Raw genomic sequence first — 21,947 nt, 5'->3', positions numbered from 1 at the left:
CGGCTCCGTCGTCAGCTTCCCTTCGGGTGTCAAACATGCCTGGACGCGGCGGACGGGAAGGGCCGCAGAGCTCGGGGCGGCGGGTCCCGCCAGGCCGGCGCGCGGCGTTCCCAGTTCTTACCCTTATTTAGACCTCGTCCCACCTCCACACGCGAACACTCGGACGGGTCACCCGTTACCGGAAGTGACTGCGGCCGCTCCTGACCCGGAATCGCATTGTGGCCCCGCCCCCTCCGCCAGGCTTCCTCCTGCAACAGGCGTGGGTCACGCTCTCGCTCGCTCTCTTTCCGCCGCCATCTTGGTTCCGCGTTCCGCGCACAGTAAGTCCTGTCTTCGCCGCTACTCTCTATCCGCAGCCATCCGCCTTTCTTGCGGACTAAGCCGGCCCGCGGCCTGAGAGCTAAGGGCAGCCGGAGGCTCTGCAGGATGACTGTGTCCCCGCTCGGCCCAGGGAAGTGTGGCCTTGGGGCCTCCGGACAAAATGGGGTCTGTGGTTGACGTCCTGGCAAAAGCAGGGCAGGGGGCCCGCGCGCCGGACCCGCAGGCCGAGGCCGGGGAGAGGAGAGCCGCTGCGGTGTTGGGGGCGGAAGCGGAGCGCGTCTGCGGCTGGGGCCGGCCTCTCGAGACCTAAAGGAGGTTAAGGGGGTCACAGCCTGGGAACAGCCCCCCCGCGCACACGCACACGCCGTTAATTGTGGCAAGCGAGTGCGGGGACCTAAGGCGCGCGATGTCGGCCACCGGGCGTCCCGGCGGCGTGAGCGGCGGAGGGGAGGTGCTGCAGGGCAGCGTCCGAGGAGCCTCTGCCTCGGCCCGAGAACGCAGTGGCGGCTGTCGCCTTTGTGGGATGTGGAGGAACTCCCGGGCGCTAGCAGGCCGTGCCCTGCGGAGTGAAGAGAGGTAGAGGAAGGTGATCCGCTGGATCCGGGATCGGAGGCTCGCGGCTTCTTGTTTACGTATTCCTGGCTGCTGTGGGGAAGATTGTCCCCAAACACCCTGATGGTTTTGTTTGTTTGTTTTTTTCTTAACAGCCCTTCGCACAGTTTTTAAAGGATATTTGACTCTGGGTTGGGTAGCAGAACGGATCCCAGTCAATTCAGGCCTCCTTTTTATTCCCTTCAGAAATGCCTGGTGAAGCCACAGAAACCGTCCCTGCTACAGAGCAGGAGTTGCCACAGCCCCAGGCTGAGACAGGTAGGCCCCCCCCTTACTGTGCATTGAAATGTACGATTGACCCTAAGAGCATTCGGTGGGTAAAACGAGGTCTTTGAGGGTTAACTCTTTGACGATGGCTGTAGCTTTACCAGGGAGGAGAATCCATGGTATTAACTGCTGTCCTGGAGGGACTTAATTAGGGAATGGAATATAAACCGTATATTTAAGATCCAGGAGCATTAAAAGCTCCCTGGCCTGCTTTGTAGTGTATGGCAACTGCCTCACAGACTGTTCTGCGGAACCAACCCTCAACCCACAGAGAAAAACCGAGCGGGGAAGGGGCTTGGTGATTCTTACCTATTGGAACTGGATGACACACTTGCAGGCCAAGGAGACCTGAGCTTTTGTGAAGTTCCAGCCAGCAAGTTGCATCAAGGTTTTAGATGGCAGAGTTTGGCACTGTGCCTTCATCACATGTCTGGATGAGATGTGTGCTGGTGGTAAACGTGCCCCGCTGGGCCCCCCGCCCTCCTAGGTTGGTTAACTCACTTTATGGGTTGGTGCTAAGATGTTTCTAGTGTGCTGGAATAGTGCCTGCATCAGCAGCTTGCCTGGAACCCAAAATTGAAATAAGGCTTTTCCTTTGACTGCTCTTCAGCTTTGAAATTGATTGATGTAAACGTAGTGTAAAGGCAAGTCTTGAATTCTGGTTAAAATACTTCTCTAGAAAACTTGAGAGGTATTGAAAAATATTTAATGATATTCTTGCTGCGTCAGTTGTGTTGAAATAAATCTTCAGGCTGTAACTTCCATGCTCATTTTTTCTTAATACAAAATTTTTTTTAAACTCCACCTGTCACTTAAGGGCAATTTCTTTCTTCTTCTGGAATTAAAATAGAGTTGTTTATAGTTGAAAGCATTGAGGTTCTCTCTCCCCACCTGTCTGATTTTAGCAGCTGAAGGGATTAATACAGCTGCTAGAAAAGAGAGGGGGCCTCTAAGCTAGTGAACAAGCTATATGACATCCTTAAAGTTCAAGGGACTTAACAGAAGGAGAAAATAAAGGACTGGTCTCTAAAGATCCTGTAATTCAGTGCTAACCAGAGCCTTATTGAACAATTTGGTTTTACAAATGTGGAGACTGAAATTCAGATGAATGTAGAATAATCTGGTTTCAAGCCTCAAAACAAATGCCATTTGCTTTTGAAGTCATTCTTAGTGCTGTTAAGTTTGTTTCTGAATAGTTTGAGCTTGCACAATAGATTTTGTAATACTAAGGGAGTGCCAGTGGTAAAACATTGAATTTTTTCTATAATTACAACAAATGCGAAAACTAGCCGGGGGAATTGGTTATGGTGTCTAAAGCAAGAAAATTGGGCCTTATCCTATTTTGAACTCTAGTCAGAAGAAACATTCTAAGTTTCAAATTGTGATTAATATGTTTGGAGGCATTTGCACCCTAATCCTAAGACTTTGATCTACCTACTCTCCGGGAAAAACTGATTGGGCCACTTGTCTTTTCTCTAACAATTTCAGGATTACTGGTTGAATAAATTGTGAATTTTTATCATTCAGAAAATCTTTTGCTGAGCTTTACTGTAGTGGAGAACATTGGTCTATTTTGGCAGGATGACATACTTATCCAGATTAAGGGGTGGAGAGCCAATATATTCTCCACTCCAATTCCCTACTTCCAAAATAGAACCACAGTCTGGTTTAACAAGTTGGGCTACGGTTTCATAATAGAGTCCCTACCCTTGTGACTAAACTCTCTCCCTGGCAGTCTGATTCATCTTAAATTGATGTCTGAAGAGCTAACTATACTACTAGGAGAGTGTGTAGGTAGAGATTATGAAGTACACCCCATTTGTGGTTGAGTTGGAGTTTTTTTGTTTGCTTGCTTGCTTGTTTGTTTTAGGGGAGTAGGTAAACAGGCACAGGGAGGCAAAGTGACTTAGTATTTAATAGTTCATATAGAATTGTACGTCGACGCCACCTTCCTAAAAGTTTATTCTACGAGTCAGATTTTTCTTGACCTAGTAAAAGCCTGAGCATATAAAGACTTAGGTTTGTTTGTTGTTTCATTCATGTCCAACTCCCATCATCACCAGTCCCTACTTTCCTTATTCCAGTTTTCAATATGTGGTTTCAGTTTGTCATCCTTGACAGTAGAGCAGCTATCCTAGTGGTATTCTATGGCCTGAAGAGAGACTTTGGGTTTGTTCAAGGAGGGAAGGGAGGGCACATCTGACAAAGGGTGGAAAGCATGGTATTCCCAACCCACTCCTAGGCCTGGTGCTCCCCGTTTAGAGACTAATAGGCTGCTTAGACTGTTATCTCCACCTTTAAAATAGTTTGCTTCTTTTTGGTAGAACTTGGGAAATGTGGGAGATGGAGAGAGGGATGTATTCTTATTCACCCATTGAAGTATGTTTGGGGAGGTTGCTGTTGCCTGTCACCTTTGTCTAATCCTGTGTGGTGACTTTCATTCTCAGATTAAAAATTCCGTGTTTCCTATGAGGCATGTTGTACCAAGTTGGGCTGCATAACTCACCTTTGTTTTTTTCCTTCCCTTTTTTATTCCCCTTTTTGCTTTTCTCCTCCAGCTGTGCTTCCTGTGTCTTCAGCCTTGAGTGTCACTGCTGCCTTAGGGCAGTCTGAACCTACCCTTCCCCCTCCTTGTTCCCTGGCCCCCCAGCAATGCCCTCTGGCAACCCCTAACCAGCCTTCCCCATTCCCTTCTCCCTCTGGTGTTGTCTCAACCCCTTTGGAAGCTCCTTTTCCCCAGTCATCCTCTGGGACAGCCCTGCCTTTGGGAGTTGCCCATTCCCCCACTGACACCCCAGCTTTCCTACCCAACCTAAGAGGGCCTCCCATCTCCCCAGCTGCCTTAGCTCTGGCCTCTCCCATGATAACTCCGACAATGAAAGGTGCCCATTCCTCTTCAGCTCCCTTGGCGCTGGTGGCCTTGGCTCCCCACTCAGTTCAAAAGAGTTCTGCTTATCCACTTAACCCTCTTAGTTCTCCTCCTTTGATTGCTGTGGTTGAGTCTGGGTCAGTGACATCTCTGTCCCCTCCCATTGCTTTCTTAGATCCAAAGACCTGTCCTATTCAAGCTCCCTTGCAAGTAGACCCTAATCCAAAAGGCACTCCCATCCCTCCAGGTATAGTCAGTACTGTACCTTCCCATCTTGGAACTCCCTTGGCCTCTGTTCAGTCTGGAGTAGCCTCATGTCCTCAGATGCCACCCATCACTCCTCCTCAGTTCAAAGACATCCCTGTTTCCTCAGCTCTGACTTCTCCACAAAACCCTGAAAGCCTCAGCCTAAAGGGACCCCTTAGTTCACCTGCTGTGTTATCTCTTTCAACTCAGTCTCTATCTGTGGCTCCTAGTATCCCTCCAGTTTCCCTCACTTCTCCAGGCTCTCATCTTACACCTTTACATCAGAGTTCTCTTGGTTCTCCTCTTCAGACCTTAGGTCAAACAGGCCCTAATGTTTTGTCAAATCCTAAAGTGGATGCCATTTCTGCAGATCATTCTCCCATAGGGGCCTCTTATCCTTCTCAGAGATCTGTAATTCCTCCACTGCCTTCTAGAAATGAGGTGGCTCCTGCTGCTATGGCTACTTTTCCAGTGGGGGCTTCAGCTTCCCCTCTGGCTCTTTCTGTTGACAAAGATCCCTCTGCCATCATTGACATAGCCTCCTTTTCTGGCTCAAGTGTAGATACCTCTTCTCCATTATCTCCTACAGGCTCTGTCATTCTCAAAGGCTCTCCTAATGTCACTCATCCTCAGCCTTTGGTGACCCAAATTCCTCCTCCAGGGAGTCCAAGCTTGAAAGAAACTTCTGTTTGTTCTGTTGCAACCACCCCATTTGTTATGACTAACCCCTCTAAAATTTCTGCAGCACCTACTACCTTTGAAGTAACTACTTGTGTGTCTCCTCCAACTTCATCAGGTCCCATAAGTAATAAGGACTCAGCTTCCCACGCTGCCTTGGTTATGGCTCCTATGGCTCCCAAAGAACTTTCTATTCCTCAAGTGACCCCTCTGGGAATACCAGTCTCTCCTCTGTCAGCCCCTGAGAACCCCAAAAGTCTCCCTGCATCAGCCTTGGTAAAGTTACCAACACAAAAAGATCTCCAAACTGTACCTCTCTCTGCTATTGGAACCCCTGCTTCACCAGCCCAGGCAGGACTTCCTACCAAGAAAGACTCTACTCTAATACCACTGGCCCTGGTAGCCCCTAAAAATCCCCCTGCTCCCCAAAGTATATCATCATCTCTGGAGAGAACTCTTTCTCCTGAAGCCACCTTAGCAAAGAGAAGCCTTGTAGAGCCTCTCTCTGTAGTTACACAAGCCAGTACTGCTCCCTCTCCTCTGGATGTTAATTCTCCAACCTCTGTAATTAAGACAGATCCTTGTTCAAGCCCAGACTCCTCTAGTCTGCTTCTCAAAAGTTCTCTCACTATCCCAGCCGTAGTTACATTTCCTTTGGAACATGATGCCACTGTTGGGGTGGTCCCTACAATTACCAAAGATGCCTCCGCTCCTACCGCTAAAGCCAGCCCTAATCTAGGAGATGTCTCTTTAGCTCATAAAAGCCATCCAGATAAGAAGGGTAGTTCCACTCTTTCTGTTTTACCTTTGGTTCCTCCAGCCTCGGAAAGTTGCCCTGTGGCTTCAGCTGTGACTTTATCCTCCCAGAATGTTTCTGCTTTTTCAGCTGCCGTGGCACTAGCCCCTGAAATTCCCAAGTCTGAGCCCTTTCCCTCTCTTCCTCATGGTACAAAGAAAGTTCATGGTATTTCTCAAACCTCAGCATTGGCACCTGTGGCTTCCTCTCCTGAAAGGCACCCAACTAAGGACTCTGGTCTTTCTGTTAATGCATCTTCTCAAGGAACTTACTTAGGTGACTCCTCATCTCCTTTAGGGACTAAGGTGTCTCCTCAAACTAAAAGACGTCCAACCAAGAAGGGTTCAGCTCCTACTACCTTAACTCTTTCTCCTTCTCTTTCTAAAAGTGTTCCTGCTATCCCTGATACTCCTGCTGGAAATCACTCATCATCCCCTGTTTCTCCGGTTGAAGCTTCCTTTCTTCCAGAGGCCAATCTTTCCCTTCAAGCCCCTAAAGGGTCACTGGCCAAGAAGCATTCACCCACTCCATCCCCTAGAGAGACCTCAGATACCCCATCTCCCAAAGAGGCCTCCATTCCTCCAGCTGTGGTTCCTTCCTCCCCCAAAGGAGCCCCAGCAACCTCATCCCCCAAAAAGGCCCAAGCGGCTCCAGCCCCCAAAAGAGGCCCAGCTACTTCATCTCCCAAAGGGACCCCTACTGCCCCAGCAGTGACTCCTCCCTCCCCCAAAGAGTCTCAAGCAACTCTAGCCCCCAAAAGAACCCCAGCTAACCCACCTCCCAAAGGGACCTCCACTGCCCCAGCAGTAGCTTCTCCTTGCCCCAAAGGGGGCCCCACAGCCCCATCCCCAGAAAAGACCTCCACTTCCTCAGCTGTGGCTCCTTCCTCCCCTAAAGAGTCTCCAGATACCCAGTCTCCCAGAGGGGCCCCCACTGCCCTAGCTGTGGCTCCGCCTTCCCCCAAAGGTGGTCTAGCAACCCCATCCCCAAAAGAGACCTCCACTCCCTCGATTGTGGCTCCTTCCTCGCCCAAAGACTCTCAAGCAACTCCAGCCCCAAAAAGAACCCCAGCTACTCCACCTCCCAAAGAGGCCCCCACTGCCCCAGCTGTGGGTCCTCCTTCCCCCAAAGGAGGCCCAGCAACCCCATCCCCTAAAGAAACCTCTACTCCCTCAAGTGTGGCTCCTTCCTCCCCCCAAAAGTCTCCAGCTACCCATCCTCCCAGTGGGGCCACCACGCCTCAAGCTGTACCTCCTTCTTCCCCCAAAGAGTCTCAAGCAACTCCAGCCTCCAAAAAAATCCCAGCTACCCCACCTCCCAAAGGGGGCCCAGCAACTCCATCCCTTAAAGAGATTTCCACTCCCCCAGCTATGACTCCTTCCTCCCCCAAAAAATCCCCAACTACCCAGTCTCCCAAAGGGGCTCCCACCCCCCAAACTGTGGCTCCTCCCTCCAAAGAGTCCCAAACAATTCCAGACCCCCAAAGAGCCCCAGCTACTCCACCTCCCAAAGGGGGCCCAGCAACCCCATCCCCTAAAGAGACCTCTACTTCCCAAGCTATGGCTCCTTCCTCTCCCAAAGAGTCCCAAGCAACTTCAGCCCCCAAAAGAGCCCCAGCTAACCCACCTCTCAAAGGGGCCTCCACTGCCCCAGCTGTGGCTCCTCCCTCCCCCAAAAAGCCCCAAGCAACTCCAACCCCCAAAAGAACACCAGCAGCTCCATCTCCCAAAGGGGGCCAAGCAACCTCATCCCCTAAAGAGACCACCATTCCTCCACCTGTAGCTCCTCCCTCCCCCAAAGAGTCTCAGGCAACTCCAGCCTCCAAAAAAGCCCCAGTTACTCCACCTCCCAAAGGGGCCCCCACTGCCCCTGCTGTGGCTCCTCCTTCTTCCAAAGGGGGCTCGGCAGCCTCATCCCCTAAAGAGACATCCACCCCTTCATCAGTAGCTCTTTCATCCCCTAAAGAGTCTCCAGCTAACCAACCTCCAAAAGGGGCCCCCATTCCCCCAGCAATGACTCCTTCAAAAAAAGCCCCAGCTACTCCACCTCCCAAAGGGGCCCCCAATGCCCCAGCTGTGGCTCCTCCTTCTCCCAAAGGGGGCTCGGCAGCCCCATCCCCTAAAGAGACATCCACCCCTTCATCAGTAGCTCCTTCCTCCCCCAAAGAGTCTCCAGCTAACCAGCCTCCCAGAGGGGCCCCCATTCCCCCAGCAATGACTCCTTCAAAAAAAGCCCCAGCTACTCCACCTCCCAAAGGGACCCCCACTGCCCCAGCTGTGGCTCCTCCTTCTCCCAAAGGGGGCTCGGCAGCCTCATCCCCTAAAGAGACATCCACCCCTTCATCAGTAGCTCCTTCCTCCCCCAAAGAGTCTCCAGCTAACCAACCTCCCAAAGGGGCCCCCATTCCCCCAGCAATGACTCCTTCAAAAAAAGCCCCAGCTACTCCACCTCCCAAAGGGGTTCCCCCTCCCTCAACTGTGGCTCTTTCCTCCCACAAAGAGTCTCTGGCAACTTCAGCCCCCAAAGGGGCCCCAGCAACCCCATCTCCCAAGGGGGCCTCCGTTCCCCCAGCTGTGGCTCCATCCTCTAAAGGAACCCCATCCTCCAAAGCTGCCTCAGCAACTCCATCCCCCAAGAGAGCCCCAGCTACCCCATCCAAAGATGCCCCCACTTCCTCATCTGAGATTCCTCCCTCACCCAAAGAGGCCCCTACGTCTCCAGTTTCAGTCACATGTCCCTTGGGGTCCGTTGCCCCTCAGGCTTCTAAAGGCCTACCAGTAAAGAAAGGCTCTACAGCTCCCTCTGAGAAAGGTCTCCTGGCCAAGAAGAATTCTGCTTCACCTCCTGTGTGCCCAGATCCTTCGGCTAAGAATGGTACTAAAGGACCCCTTTCTACAGAGACAGTTTCTGCTCAAAAAGTCTCTTCAAAGACTCCCAAAACCCTCCCTGTTTCTCCATTAAAAAGCAAAGATTCTTTTCATTCCCCAAAAAGCCCTTTGGCTCTTCCTCCTGAGTCTGTGACGTCTCCTCCTCTAGCAACAGTTTCCTCTGAGAAAGTCCTTTCCAAAGCTGGATCAGCACCTGTCTCTCCAGCACCCACCCCATCAGTCTCTCTGCCTCTCGCTCCCTCCCCAGTCCCCCCTCTGCTTCCTAAACAGCAATTTCTGCCGTCCTCACCTGGGCTGGTGCTGGAATCACCCTGTAAGCCCTCAGCCCCTGCTGATGAGGATGAGCTGCCGCCTCTGATTCCCCCGGAACCAATCTCGGGGGGAGTGCCTTTCCAGTCGGTCCTCGTCAACATGCCCACCCCCAAACCTGCTGGGATCCCTGCCCTAACCCCCTCTGCCAAGCAGCCTGTTCTGAAGAACAACAAGGGTATTTGCCTTGGTTTGCTGTGTGCATGGTGTGTCGCCCACACCCCTCCTGGGGCTACCCACCAATACTAACCCTAGGATGCGCCGCTTTCTCCAGTATATCTGCTTGTGTTTGGACATAGAACATAGAGTGATAATTTTAAATGCAAAAGCTCTAGGAATGTGTAACAATCTTGGTTTTCATCACCTCAGATAGTCTGTTTTGTATCATCATCTATAATACAGTCCAAGCTAACTACGAATCTGCTATCTTTTCTACCTAAATGATCTGACATTGAAAACCAAGACCTATTAGGCCTTTTAATTTGCTCTAATCTCTACCACATAACTAACCTTGTCCCTGGGCCTGGGATTTGCTAAAATGTTGGGAAATATGGAACTACTTGAATTTCTTTTCACATCTTCGATTTAGTAATGACCAGTGCCCAAGGGACTTCCTTTTCAAGACTTTTTTCCTAGCCTGAGAATGGTGCAGGTGTATGCTTTTTTTCTCTCAGTAGTCTTTATTGATGCTTGGCCTTGTGATTGAGGTAAATGTAAAATATGTAAATTATATTTGGAAGAAATGGGAGAGGTCACAGGATAGGCTCTAACAGAGGTGACTGTTAGAATTGTAGGTTGGCAATCATTGAAAATCATCAAGTTATATTGATGAAACCAAATTGCTAGGGTAAGTAGTTTGAAAGTAAAGCTGAATGTGTGTACACAACTGCTTCTGGCCTTCCCCAACCCAATATAAAGGATGAAGGGAAAGTGTCCTCCCTGGTCTACTTCCACAATGTGATCTTATTTATCTGGAGATACCTTGTCTGCTAGAACCTTTGGGGGGTGGTTGGGCTGTTGGGTAGAATTTGGAGTTATATAGGTCATTGGTATTGGCGTGTGCCAAGTGAAGACCGAGAGAAAGGAAGCAGTTACAGTTGATAAACTGCTTGGCTGTAACTAGTAATCACCTCCTATTTCTGGGGCTAGGTCTTTAATGGATGTGTACACACTAGTTTGGCTAAGTTGGAGGCTGTCAGGCTGGCTTCACACAAGTCAGTTGGTTTACATTTAACTTTGTGAGGTCTAGCATAAGCCAGTGACCTCTAATCCAGGCAGGCTGTGGTGAGGTGCCTCCTCCTTATAATCTATTATAAAATAATAAAAGTTATTTGTCATCTCAGGGTCTGGAACAGAATCTGACAGTGATGAATCAGTACCAGAACTTGAGGAACAGGATTCCACACAAGCAACCACACAACAAGCCCAGGTGGGTATTCTCTTACTTGCTGGTCAAAGTACTTGAGTCAAGGAAGCATTGGAAAACGAGGGTTGAGAGCTGACTTAAATATTAGGAAATGTGAACCTTAATAAACGGAAAACCTCATGGGGATTCTGTTATCCAGGCCTTATATTCCAGTTTACTCATAGCTGTTTTATCTTCTTAGCTGGCAGCAGCAGCTGAAATCGATGAAGAACCAGTCAGTAAAGCAAAACAGAGCCGGAGTGAAAAGAAGGCACGAAAGGTAAGATTTTTTAAGTTACAAACAATGATTAAAAGTTCTGATGAAGGGATCCCTGGGTGGCGCGGCGGTTTGGCGCCTGCCTTTGGCCCAGGGCGCGATCCTGGAGACCCAGGATCGAATCCCACGTCGGGTTCCCGGTGCATGGAGCCTGCTTCTCCCTCTGCCTGTGTCTCTGCCTCTCTCTCTCTCTGTGTGTGTGTGTGTGTGTGTGTGTGTAACTATCATAAATAAATAAAAATTAAAAAAAAAAAAGTTCTGATGAACCAGCTTTAGAGAGGAGGAACCATAGTAGTAAAATCATACCTAAAGTGATAGAAATTAGTATGGCAAAAAAAAAAAAAAAAAAAAAAAAAACAGGAGTCCTGAAAACCAATTCAGTATTATATAAAGTTAGCCTAGGAAAAGGCTTTGCTTTGGATGTAGTTATTACTATGTTCTTTACTTTCTAAAGCTACTTCTCTTTTTTTTTTTAAATATTTTACTTTATTTACTCATTTATGTGAAAGCGAGAGCTCACACACGAGCAGGTGGAGGGGCAGAGGGAGAAGCAGACTCCCCACCAAGCGCAGAGCCTGAAGCGGAGCTTGATCTCATAACCCTGAGATCATGACCTAACCTGAAATCAAGAGTTGGACATGCAACCATCTGAGCTACCCATATCCCCCTCTGAATCTGCTTCTAGAGAAGTTAAAAATCTGATGTTCTTTTCTATTCCTTAGGCTATGTCCAAACTGGGTCTTCGACAGGTTACAGGGGTTACAAGAGTCACTATCCGGAAATCTAAGAATATCCTGTTTGTCATCACAAAACCAGATGTCTACAAGAGCCCAGCTTCAGATACCTACATAGTTTTTGGGGAAGCCAAGGTAAAGAAAGTTTTCTTGGATGTGCTCTAGACCACGGTTTCTCAACCTTAGCCCTATTGATACTCCGTTGGATAATTCTTTGGTGTGGAATTTGGGGTCAGATAATTCTTTATTGTAGAAAAGCTTTCCTGAGTGTTAGAGATGTTTAGCAGCATCCTACCCAGTTGTGATAACCAAAAAAAAGATCTCAAGATATTGATGTCCCTTGGTGACAAAACCACCTCCTGGTTGTATACCACTGCTTTAGACCTAATCGAGCCCGAGACTCCAGAATCACACCCTGGGCCGAAGGAGACACTCAACCGCTGAGCCCCCCCCAACCGTCCCTAAACTACTTCTCTTTGTACAGTGATCTATAATCTTGGTGAGGGCAAGCATTTAAAGCTATATAGTAAGTTAACCTGAAATGGTTTTAGAGTGAGAGGTTAGAAAAGATAAAAATGATGTATTTCATTTACTGCAGACTGATCTATTTACATAAATCTGTATTTTCTGCCCTATAGATTGAGGACTTATCTCAGCAAGCACAGCTAGCAGCTGCTGAGAAATTCAAAGTTCAAGGTGAAGCTGTCTCAAACATTCAAGAAAACACACAGACTCCAACTGTACAAGAGGAGAGTGAAGAAGAAGAGGTATATAGGGAAATCTTTTATACTTTTCATCCTCTCCAGATAGTAGTATGTTTGTATTGATGAGTGGATTTTGTATTGCTTTAGACTATCTAATTCAATGGAGTTCAGTAGTTTCTGAATTATATTATCTAGGTTCAAGAGACTCCTGACTCCAAAGAACTACTGGAATTGTTCTTGGCCTTTAATTTATTATTATTTTTTTTTCCCTCTCTTAGGTTGATGAAACGGGTGTAGAGGTTAAGGACATAGAATTGGTCATGTCACAAGCAAATGTGTCAAGAGCAAAGGCAGTCCGAGCCCTGAAGAACAACAGTAATGATATTGTAAATGCTATTATGGTAAGTGTCCAAACCTTTATTCCTTGACTTCTGCCCCGACCAGTTATGGGTGACTTTATTTTCTCTGTTTAATATTAGCCAGTTAGGAAGCTTCATCAAAAAAAAAAAAAAACAAAAACAAAAAAAAGCTTCATCCCGAAGCCTATTCTGAGTTACTTCATATTTTAATGGCCTGAATTCTCAATTTGCTTATTACTACTACTAATGATCTCTTTTCTTACAGGAATTAACAATGTAACCGTATGAAAACGAGGACTTTTTTTGGTGTTTCAAAAGAATAACTACAGCTTGGTTTGAAATTTGTACTGTTTCTATCATTAATAAAGTTATGGCTTCTTGTTGGATGAACTCCATGGGTGCTTGGTCTCTTCCCCCCTCCCCCCACTCCACCCCCCAAAAAAACCATGAAGGTTCTAGAATGAAAAATCCATAATTACTCTTCAGACCTCAGCTTTATTTGAAAAGGTTTAAAGCCACATATTCCCCACTTAAAATCTCAGTCTTTTTGACTCTTGTAAGAAGATGCTATATTAGGCTGTTAGGACTGTCTTGTCTTCAGAGAATACAACTTACATGTAAAGTTTCTCCTTTCCATTTTCTTTCCCAGGTGTTAACTGTTAGCAAATCCTGATTCTTCTTTTTTTTTTTTTTTTTTAAGATTTATTTATTTTTTCATTCAAAGAGAGCAAAGAGAGAGGCAGAGACACAGGCAGAGGGAGAAGCAGGCTCCATGCAGGAAGCCCCAGTGAGACTCGATCTCGGGACTCCAGGATCACACCCCAGGCTGCAGGCAGCGCTAAACCGCTGCGCCACCGGGGCTGCCCGTGATTCTTCTATATTTGATAATCATCAGCCTCTTTTTTGGCCTACAATCTTTTTTTTTTCTTTTTTCTCTTTTTTTCTCTTTTTTTTTTTTTTTAAGATTTTTATTTCTTTATTCATGAGAGACAGAGAGGCAGAGACACAGGCAGAGGGAGAAGCAGGCTCCCTGTAGGGAGCCCGATGTGAGACTTGATCCCGATACTCCAGGATCACACCATGAGCCAAAGGCAGATGCTCTCAACCACTTCTTTTTGGCCCAAAATCAGGTGGCCCACAATCTTTTTGAATATATATATTGGCCTTTGAGAAGTTCATACTGATTACATCTTGATACGTAAAAGCTTGATACAGGGCTTAGAGGGAACATAATGGATGTAGATGAAAAGACTAAAAAGGTACCTCATGAAGGGAGTTTTTGACTGTTGTATACAGTGCAAATCCTCTGCTCTCATTATACAGACATTTTAATGTACAGAATAAATTATAATTAGAGTAGCCATAATTTATGCTAAGACAGTGAGTGGAGACCAGGTAAATTAATACATAATTAGCCAGTATATGAAAAATACACCTAACTCCATAGAAGTCCTATGAAGAGTAAAGCTTCTGAGTTTGAATTGTTAGAAAATGGTTTGGGGGAAAAGCCGAGGACTGAAATTTGGAAATAGGAAGGCTTAAAAGTAAATTTAGAGATATGGGAGATTAACATGGTGGAAGGCTTTGGGAACGAAACTTTAGACATTTATATTACTGTTCAATTTTTTTTTTTTTTTTTTAGTTATGTAGGATTCTTCACCCAACATGGGGCTTGTACTCCCAACCCTGAGGTCAAGAGTTGTATGCTCCTCTGACTGAGCCAGTCAGGTGCCCCTTGAATTCAGTCTTCTTGATTCCTAAGAGTAGATACTTTAACAGATGTGAGTGAAAGCTGAGGGCCAAAGAAGTTAAATGACTTCCTCGAAAGACAGCCACTGAGTAGTAGTGTCTTTTCATTGCGGTAGGCTATATTTGTAAGAAGTCGTAAGCTGTACTGAAGAACCACAAATTGATATCTCACTAAGAACGGTGACCTTCCATTTACTGGGGTAGAAGAGTTCATTTGCTCAACGAAAGTCTCATGAGGCTGAAGATAGGCCCCTTGGTTGCCAAATCTGACTTAGCTCTGTAATTCTCGTTTCAGAAAGAAATTCAGGGATATTAACTCCTAGTTCCCTCACCTTTCCCTCTCTACAGTGTTAACTGCCAATTCTTGGTTACTTTTAGAGAAGTATCTTGTTCAAGGCTATTACTGCCACTAGTGCTATATAGTGCTTTCTTCCCATCTCAAGAACCTGTTATCGCTACTTTTTTCTTCAACCATTATTTCCTTCCCTTCAAGCATTTTTTTTCCACCACACTTGAAATGTATCACTAACATTCTCTATCATAGAATGATCAATTTTTTTTTCGAATTTTTGGTTCTTAAGTTAGGGAATATAGAGTTTGTTTTAAGATTGTTTTATTTATTTATGAGAGACAGAGAGGCAGAGGGAGAAGCGGGCTCCATGCAGGGAGCCTGTTGTGGAACTTGATCCCAGGACCCCAGGATCACGCCCTGGGCCGAAGGCAGGTGCTAAACAGTGAGCTACCCAGGGATCCCCTCTTTCCTGGTTCTTAAAATGATTAAGTCTCTGTTCAAATAGTAAACAGACCTTTTTTTTTTTTTTTGCCTGAGACACAGGCAGAGGGAGAAGCAGGCTCCATGCAGAGAGCCCAACCTGGGACTCGATCCCGGGAATCCAGGATCAGGCCCTGAGCCAAAGGCAGACGCTCAACCACTGAGCCACCCAGGCGTTCCAACAGATATATTTTAAGTAACCTCTGACTTCATCTGTTAAAGGGAATAAAAACAAACTGATATTTCCAAAACATGTATAGGATTGTTAGATCCCACTGGTTATTTACTGAATGACCCTTCTGATTTATAAAGGAAAAGATGAAGAAAACAAAGTAGGCCAGTTAGCTGTATTCTCTCACCATGTTTCTCCATTAGCAGACTCTCTTCTTATTTGGGGAAATACTTCAAACGTGCAGATAGAGAACTGTGCACCTGACATCAGCTATTTTGTTTTTAAGACTTTGTTTAGGGATCCCTGGGTGGCGCAGCGGTTTGGCGCCTGCCTTTGGCCCAGGGCGCCATCCTGGAGACCCGGGATCGAATCCCACGTCGGGCTCCCGGTGCATGGAGCCTGCTTCTCCCTCTGCCTGTGTCCCTGCCTCTCTCTCTCTCTCTCTGTATGACTATCATAAAAAAATAAAAATAAAAAAAATTAAAAAAAAAAAAAAGACTTTGTTTATTCATGAGAGACACACAGAGAGAGACAGGTAGAGGGAGAAGCAGGCTCCATGAAGGGAGCCAGATGTGAGACCCAATCCCAGGACTCCAGGATCACACCCTGGGCCAAAGGCAGATGCTCAGCTGCTGAGCCACCCAGGCTCCTGCTATTTTGTTTTTTAGAAATTAGGGATTCCTGGGTGGCGCGGCGGTTTGGCGCCTGCCTTTGGCCCAGGGCACAATCCTGGAAACCCAGGATTGAAGCCCACATCAGGCTCCCGGTGCATGGAGCCTGCTTCTCCCTCTGCCTGTGTCTCTGCCTCTCTCTTTCTGTGACTATCATAAGTAAATAAAAATTTTAAAAAATTAAAAAAAAAAGAAATTAAACCTTACAGATAGGTATAGAGACCCTTGTATATCCTTCCTCAGATCTATTTACCTCTGAGATAGCACTATCATGAACTAGTTTTATAATTCCTCTACCTAAGTTGATATTTTCTCAATACATATTTATATACCCAAAGAAGTTAGTGATTTACAAGTTTTAAAATTTTAAACAAGGTTAAAAAAAGAAAAAACTTTGTACATTATATATCTTCCTGCAGATTTCATTTCAACTTTGTTTCCATGATCTCTCTATGATGATAGATGTAGCTCTACATTCATTCCCTTTCTAGTCCATAGTAGGCTTTTATCTGTACCTTTCCACCAAATAGCTCTCAAGTTCACCTAGTTGCTAATTCCAATGGGCATTGATGCATAGCTATATTTGTCTTCAAATTAGTCTCCTTAACATCCCCTTGTTTCCTCTTAAATTTGTTTCATCTTCAGTTTTGACATCCCCAAAATTAATTCCATTATCTATCTACCCTCTCAGAATTTTCCTGTGTTTTCTCTGTGTTAACACAGCTCATGAATGACAAAGCATTCTTGCCTTACCATATAAAGAAATTAACTGCAAATGGATCAAAGGCCTAACTATAAGACCTAAAACCATAAAACTCTAAGAAAAAAACAGGAGAAAAGCCTCGTGCCTTTGATATGGCAATGGTTTATGTGATCCCAAAAGCATAGGCAATAGCAAAATAGGTTTGAGTGCCTGGCTGGCTCAGTTGGTAAAGCATATGACTCTTGATCTCAGGGTGGTGAGTTCAAGCCCCACGTTGGGTGTAGAGATTACCTTTAAAAAAAAAAAAAAAAATACCTTTCATGAAGATGTTCCCTAAGGTGAAGAAGGAAGCCCTTGCCCCTCCCAAAGCAGAAGCCAAAGCAAAGGCTTTGAAAGCCAAGAAAGCTGTGCTGAAAGGCATCCAAAAAAAAGATATGCACAATGCCTACATTCCGAAGACCCAACACACCCTGCATCTCAGAAGGCAGCCCAAATATCCTCAAAAGAGCACCCCCAGGAGAAACAAGCTTGATCACTATGCCATCAAGTCCCCCCTGACTACCAAGTCAGCCATGAGGAAAATAGAAGACAACACACTCGTGTTCATTGTGGATGTTAAGGCCGACAAGCACCAGATCAGGCTGTGAAGAAGCTCTACAATATTGCTGTGGCCAAGATAACACCCTGTGCAAGCCTGATGGAGAGAAGAAACCATATGTTCCACTAGCTCCTGACTGATGCTTTGGATGTTGCCAACAAAATTGGGATCATCTGAACTGAGTCCAGCTGGCAATAAATCTAAATATAAACCTCTTTCCATAAAAAAAAAAAAAGTAAATTTAGATTTCACCAAAATTTAAAATTTCTCTGCAACAAAGGACTAAATCAACAGAATAAAAAGGCAACCTACAGGGGTACCTGGGCAGCTCAGTTGGTTAAGCAGCTGTGTTCAGCTCAGGTCATGATCCCAGGGTCCTGGGATTGGGCCCTGCCTTGAGCTCCCTGCTCAGCAGGAAGTCTTCTCCCTAGCCCTCTACACCCACCCCGCCACCCCACCCCACCCCCATCAGCTTGTGCTTTCTTCTCTCTCTCTCTCTCTCAGAAAAAAGTCTTTTTTTTTTTAAAGATTTTGAGAGAGAGTATGAGGTGGGGTGAGGGGCAGGGTGGGACAGAAGCAGACTCTAACTGCTTAACTGCTAGACTCACTAACAGGAGCTTGATCCCAGGACCCGGAGGTCATGACCTGACATGACCTGAGCCAAAGGCAGCCACTAAACCAACTGAGCTACCCAGGCACCCCTCAAAAAAATTTTGCATCAGTCTCCCTGCTCTGTAGGGAGTCTGCTTCTTCCTGCCACTCCCACTGCCTGTGCTCTGTCAAATAAATAAAACCTTAAAAAAAAAAGCATTCAGATTGTCAGAATATATTCATAAATGACCTATCTGATGAGGGAATAGTATTCAGGATATATAAAGAACTACAGGTGAACAAAAAAAATTTTTTTTAAATGGGCAAAAAACGTGAACAGATCTTTCCCCAAGGAGTTCTACAAATCCGCAATAAGCACAAGAAAAAATGCTCATTGTCACTAATCATTAGGGAAATGCAAGTCAAAACTACAGTGAGATAGCACCTCACACGCATTAGAATAGCTACTATCAAAAGGAAAGTGTTTTCAAAAAATTGAAAAAGGGTTCCTGGGTGGCTCAGTTGGGGTTAAGCATCTGCCTTCTGCCTTCAGCTCAGGTCATGATCCTGGGATTCAGCCCCACATTGGGCTCCCTGCTCAGTGGGGAGTCTGCTTCTCCCTCTGCCCTCCTCCCCACCCCTCTTGTGCTCACTCTCTCAAGTAAATAAAATCCTGACAGAGCCGGAAAGCCCACACGGGGGGCAGGGGGAGGCGGGGTGGATAGCAGAGGGAGAGAGGGACAAACAGGCTCCCCGCTGACCAGGGAGCTCCTTGTCCTCAATCCCAGGACCCTGGGGTCATGACCTGAGCCAAAGGCTTAACCAACTGAGCCACCCAGGCTCCCTGCTGTGCATCATTAATGGAAAGTAAAATGCTGTCTTTGGTATGGAAAACAGTATGGTAGTCATCAAAAATTAAAAATAGAATTACCATATGATCTAGTAATTCCACTTCTGGGTATAGACTCCAGTGGAATCAGGGCCTCAGAGACATCTGTATATCCATGAAGCATTCACAATAGCCCAAAGATGGAAGCAACCTAAATGACCCTCACAGATGAATTGATAAACAAAAAGCAGTATATCTACACAGTGGAATAGTATTCAGCCTCAAAAGAAAAGGAAATTCTGGGCAGCCCCGGTGGCGCAGTGGTTTGGCACTGCCTGCGGCCCGGGGCATGATCCTGGGGACCCTGGATCGAGTCCTATATTGGGCTCCTTGTGTGATGCCTGCTTCTCCCTCTGCCTGTGTCTCTGCCTCCTCTGCCTCTCTGTCTCTATGAATTTAAAAAAAAAAAAAAAAAAAATCTTTAAAAAAGAAAGGAAATTCTGGGCAGCCCTGGTGGCTCAGCAGTTTGGCGCCACCTTCAGCCCAGGGCCTGATCCTGGGGACCCGGGATCGAGTCCGTCGGGCTCCCCGCATGGAGCCTGCTTCTCCCTCTGCCTGTGTCTCTGCCTCTCTCTCTCTGTCTCTCATGAATAAATAAAATCTTAAAAAAAATAAAAGGAAATTCTGGCACATGCTACAACATGGACGAACCTTAAAGACATTAAGCTGTGTAAAATAAGCCAGTCACAAACAGGCAAATATTGTATGATTCCACTTATATACGGTACTTAGATTAGTCACATTCATAGAGACAAGATAGAATGGTGTTTGCGAGGGGTTGGAGAAAGGAAAGGAAGAATTTGGTTTAATGAGTAAAGAATTTCAATTGGGGAAGATGAAAAAGTTCTGAAGATAGAGGGTGAGGGTTGCACAACAATGTGAATATACTTAATCTCACTGAACTAACTACACTTAAAAAATGGTTAGGATGGTAATCATTTGTTTATGTTAAAGGCTTTGTTGGGGGATTTTGGGTTTTTTTTAGATTTTTTATTTTTGAGTAATCTGTATACACAACATGGGGCTTGAGCCACACCCTGAGATTAAGAGTCTCATGCTTTACTAACTGAGCCAGCCAGGTGCCCCTATGTTAAGTGTTTTGGCTTTTTTAAATTATTTTAAGAAAAAATTTCTGAGGCAGCCCAGGTGGCTCAGCGGTTTAAGGCCACCTTCAGCCCAGGGCGTGATCCTGGAGACCCGGAATCAAATCCCACGTCAGCTCCCTGCATGGAGCCTGCCTCTCTCTCTCTCTCTCTCTCTCTCTGTTTCTCATGAATAAATAAATAAAATCTTTAGAAAAAGAAAAAAAAATTCTGTCTATCCCCTCTCTCTTCATTCCTAATGCCTTAATTGAAAACCACCTAAGGGGATCCCTGGGTGGCGCAACGGTTTGGCGCCTGCCTTTGGCCCAGGGCGTGATCCTGGAGACTCGGGATCGAATCCCACGTCGGGCTCCCGGTGCATGGAGCCTGCTTCTCCCTCAGCCTGTGTCTCTGCCTCTCTCTCTCTCCCTCTCTCTCTGTCTCTCATAAATAAATAAATAAAATATTTAAAAAAAAAGAAAACCACCTAAGGCGCACCTGGGTGGCTCAGTCAGTTAAGTGACCAACTCTTGATGTTGTCTCAGGTCATGATCTCAGGATCATGAGAGGGAGCCCTGCATTGGACTCCCTGCTCAGTGGGGAATCCCCTTGAGATTCTCTCCTTCTCCCTGTCCTTCTGTCCTTCTGTCTCTACCCCCACTCACTCACTCTCTCTCAAATGAAAGAAAGAAAGACCACCCTGAGCAAGCTATTGACATAATTTCCTAACTGTTCTACTTTCCACTAAGAATCCCTCTACACTTACCTCCGTAAGGTGGGTTGCCTGTAAAACCTCTCAGGTCTCCTGGTTGGCTCAGTCTGTTAAGTGCCTAACTCTCAGTTTTGGCTGGGTCATGATCTCAGAGTCCTGGGATCGAGTCCGGAGTTGGGCTGCACACTCCGTGCAGAGTTGGCTTGGGATTCTTTCTCTCCCACTCCCTCTGCCCCTCCCCCTGCTCATGTTCTCTCTCACTCTCTATAAATTAATTAATTAATTAATTTAAAATAAATTTTAGAGTAAAATCCTCTCCCACATAAAGCTCTGTTGAATAAAGCAGCAACTTTAAAACTTTAGTCATGAAATCCTTTGTTCCATATAAGTTAATTAAAATTCTAACAAACTGATTAAAGAAACTATTCTGGAGCCTTGCCTACTCGGCCTTACATATCCCTCTCATTGGAATAGTTTGAAAAATGGGAATCAGTATTCACTCATTCAATAAATTCCACAATTCCTATCATTAGCTACACAGTGAGAATCCAACAGAGAATAAGACATGGATATGCCCTCCTGGAAATTAGTCTAATGGGAAAGGCAAATAATGAAATTCTAAGTCGTTAGCTTGGTCTCCATATATTTCTCTACACATCTTTTAACCTATTCATTTAAGGAGTATTCAGCATTTGAACAGCCTCCAATTATTGTTTTATTTCTGTTGGGGTAATGAAAGAGAGAGATTTTCAGGAACACCTTTTTCAGTGGTTGAGCGTCTACGCCTTTGGCTCAGGTTGTGATTCCCGAGGTCTTGGGATGGAGTCCCACATTGGGCTTCCTGCGTGGAGCCTGCTTCTCCCTCTGCCTGTGGCTCTGCCTCTCTGTGTGTGTGTGTGTGTCTCTCATGAATAAATACATAAAATCCAAAATAAATAAATAAAATCTTTTTTAAAAAAGTGTGGTTTGAGAACTGTAGTTGAAATATAATGAATAATACTGTGATTATTGATATGGTAATAAATCAAGTTGGTGTATCTGGTTATAGCATAACATTAAGGAAGGATTTAGATTCAGTCTTTAACTTCAAAGGTTAATGCTTTTTGCAATGCAAACCGGTGCAGCTACTCGGAGAACAGTATGGAGGTTCCTCAAAATGTTAAAAATAGAACTACCCTGCCATCCAGCAATTGCACCACTAGGTATTTACACAAAGGATACAAAAATACAGATTCGAAGGGATATATGCACTCATTGTTTATAGCAGCATTATCAGCAACAGCCAAACGATGGAGAGAGCCCAGATGTCCATCAACTGATGAATGGATAAAGAGGATGTGATATGCATACACACATACACACACACACACACACACATCACACAATGGAATATCACTCAGCCATCAAAAAGAATGAAATATTGGGCAGCCCCGGTGGCGCAGCGGTTTAGCGCCGCCTGCAGCCCAGGGTGTGATCGAGCCCAGGGTTCGAGTCCCACATCGGGCTCCCTGCATGGAGCCTGCTCCTCCCTCTGCCTGTGTCT

The 21,947-nt window shown here is 45.9% G+C and overlaps 2 protein-coding genes across 4 annotated transcripts; both read left to right on the top strand.

Moving 5' to 3' along the window:
* The first annotated feature begins 208 nt into the window (after positions 1 to 208).
* Positions 209 to 12,855, top strand: LOC129511651 (nascent polypeptide-associated complex subunit alpha). 3 transcript variants are annotated; one of them, XM_055328524.1, is made up of 7 exons: positions 209 to 320; positions 1,029 to 1,191; positions 10,330 to 10,415; positions 10,594 to 10,671; positions 11,391 to 11,537; positions 12,041 to 12,169; positions 12,385 to 12,775. In XM_055328524.1, the coding sequence occupies exons 2-7, from the start codon at positions 1,122 to 1,124 to the stop codon at positions 12,532 to 12,534; spliced, it is 660 nt and encodes a 219-aa protein (XP_055184499.1). In that variant the 5' UTR covers positions 209 to 320; positions 1,029 to 1,121; the 3' UTR covers positions 12,535 to 12,775. The 3 variants fall into 3 exon arrangements, with proteins under 3 accessions (XP_055184499.1, XP_055184500.1, XP_055184498.1); XM_055328525.1 differs by having other exon boundaries at positions 224 to 320; positions 1,120 to 1,191; XM_055328523.1 differs by lacking the exon at positions 209 to 320 and having other exon boundaries at positions 1,120 to 1,191; positions 12,385 to 12,507; positions 12,731 to 12,855.
* Positions 3,653 to 10,318, top strand: LOC129511361 (nascent polypeptide-associated complex subunit alpha, muscle-specific form-like; the record flags this gene model as incomplete). Its single annotated transcript, XM_055327947.1, has 1 exon — positions 3,653 to 10,318. A coding segment is annotated over one exon (5,583 nt), but the record flags the coding sequence as incomplete, so codon positions are not given.
* Positions 12,856 to 21,947: the final 9,092 nt, after the last annotated feature.

The sequence above is a fragment of the Nyctereutes procyonoides genome, unplaced genomic scaffold (genome assembly GCF_905146905.1).
Source record: "Nyctereutes procyonoides isolate TBG_1078 unplaced genomic scaffold, NYPRO_anot_genome, whole genome shotgun sequence".
NCBI classification, from domain to species: Eukaryota; Metazoa; Chordata; class Mammalia; order Carnivora; family Canidae; genus Nyctereutes; species Nyctereutes procyonoides.
The sequence above is the reverse complement of the archived record's forward strand: the minus strand, read 5'-3'. Positions and strand labels throughout refer to the sequence as shown.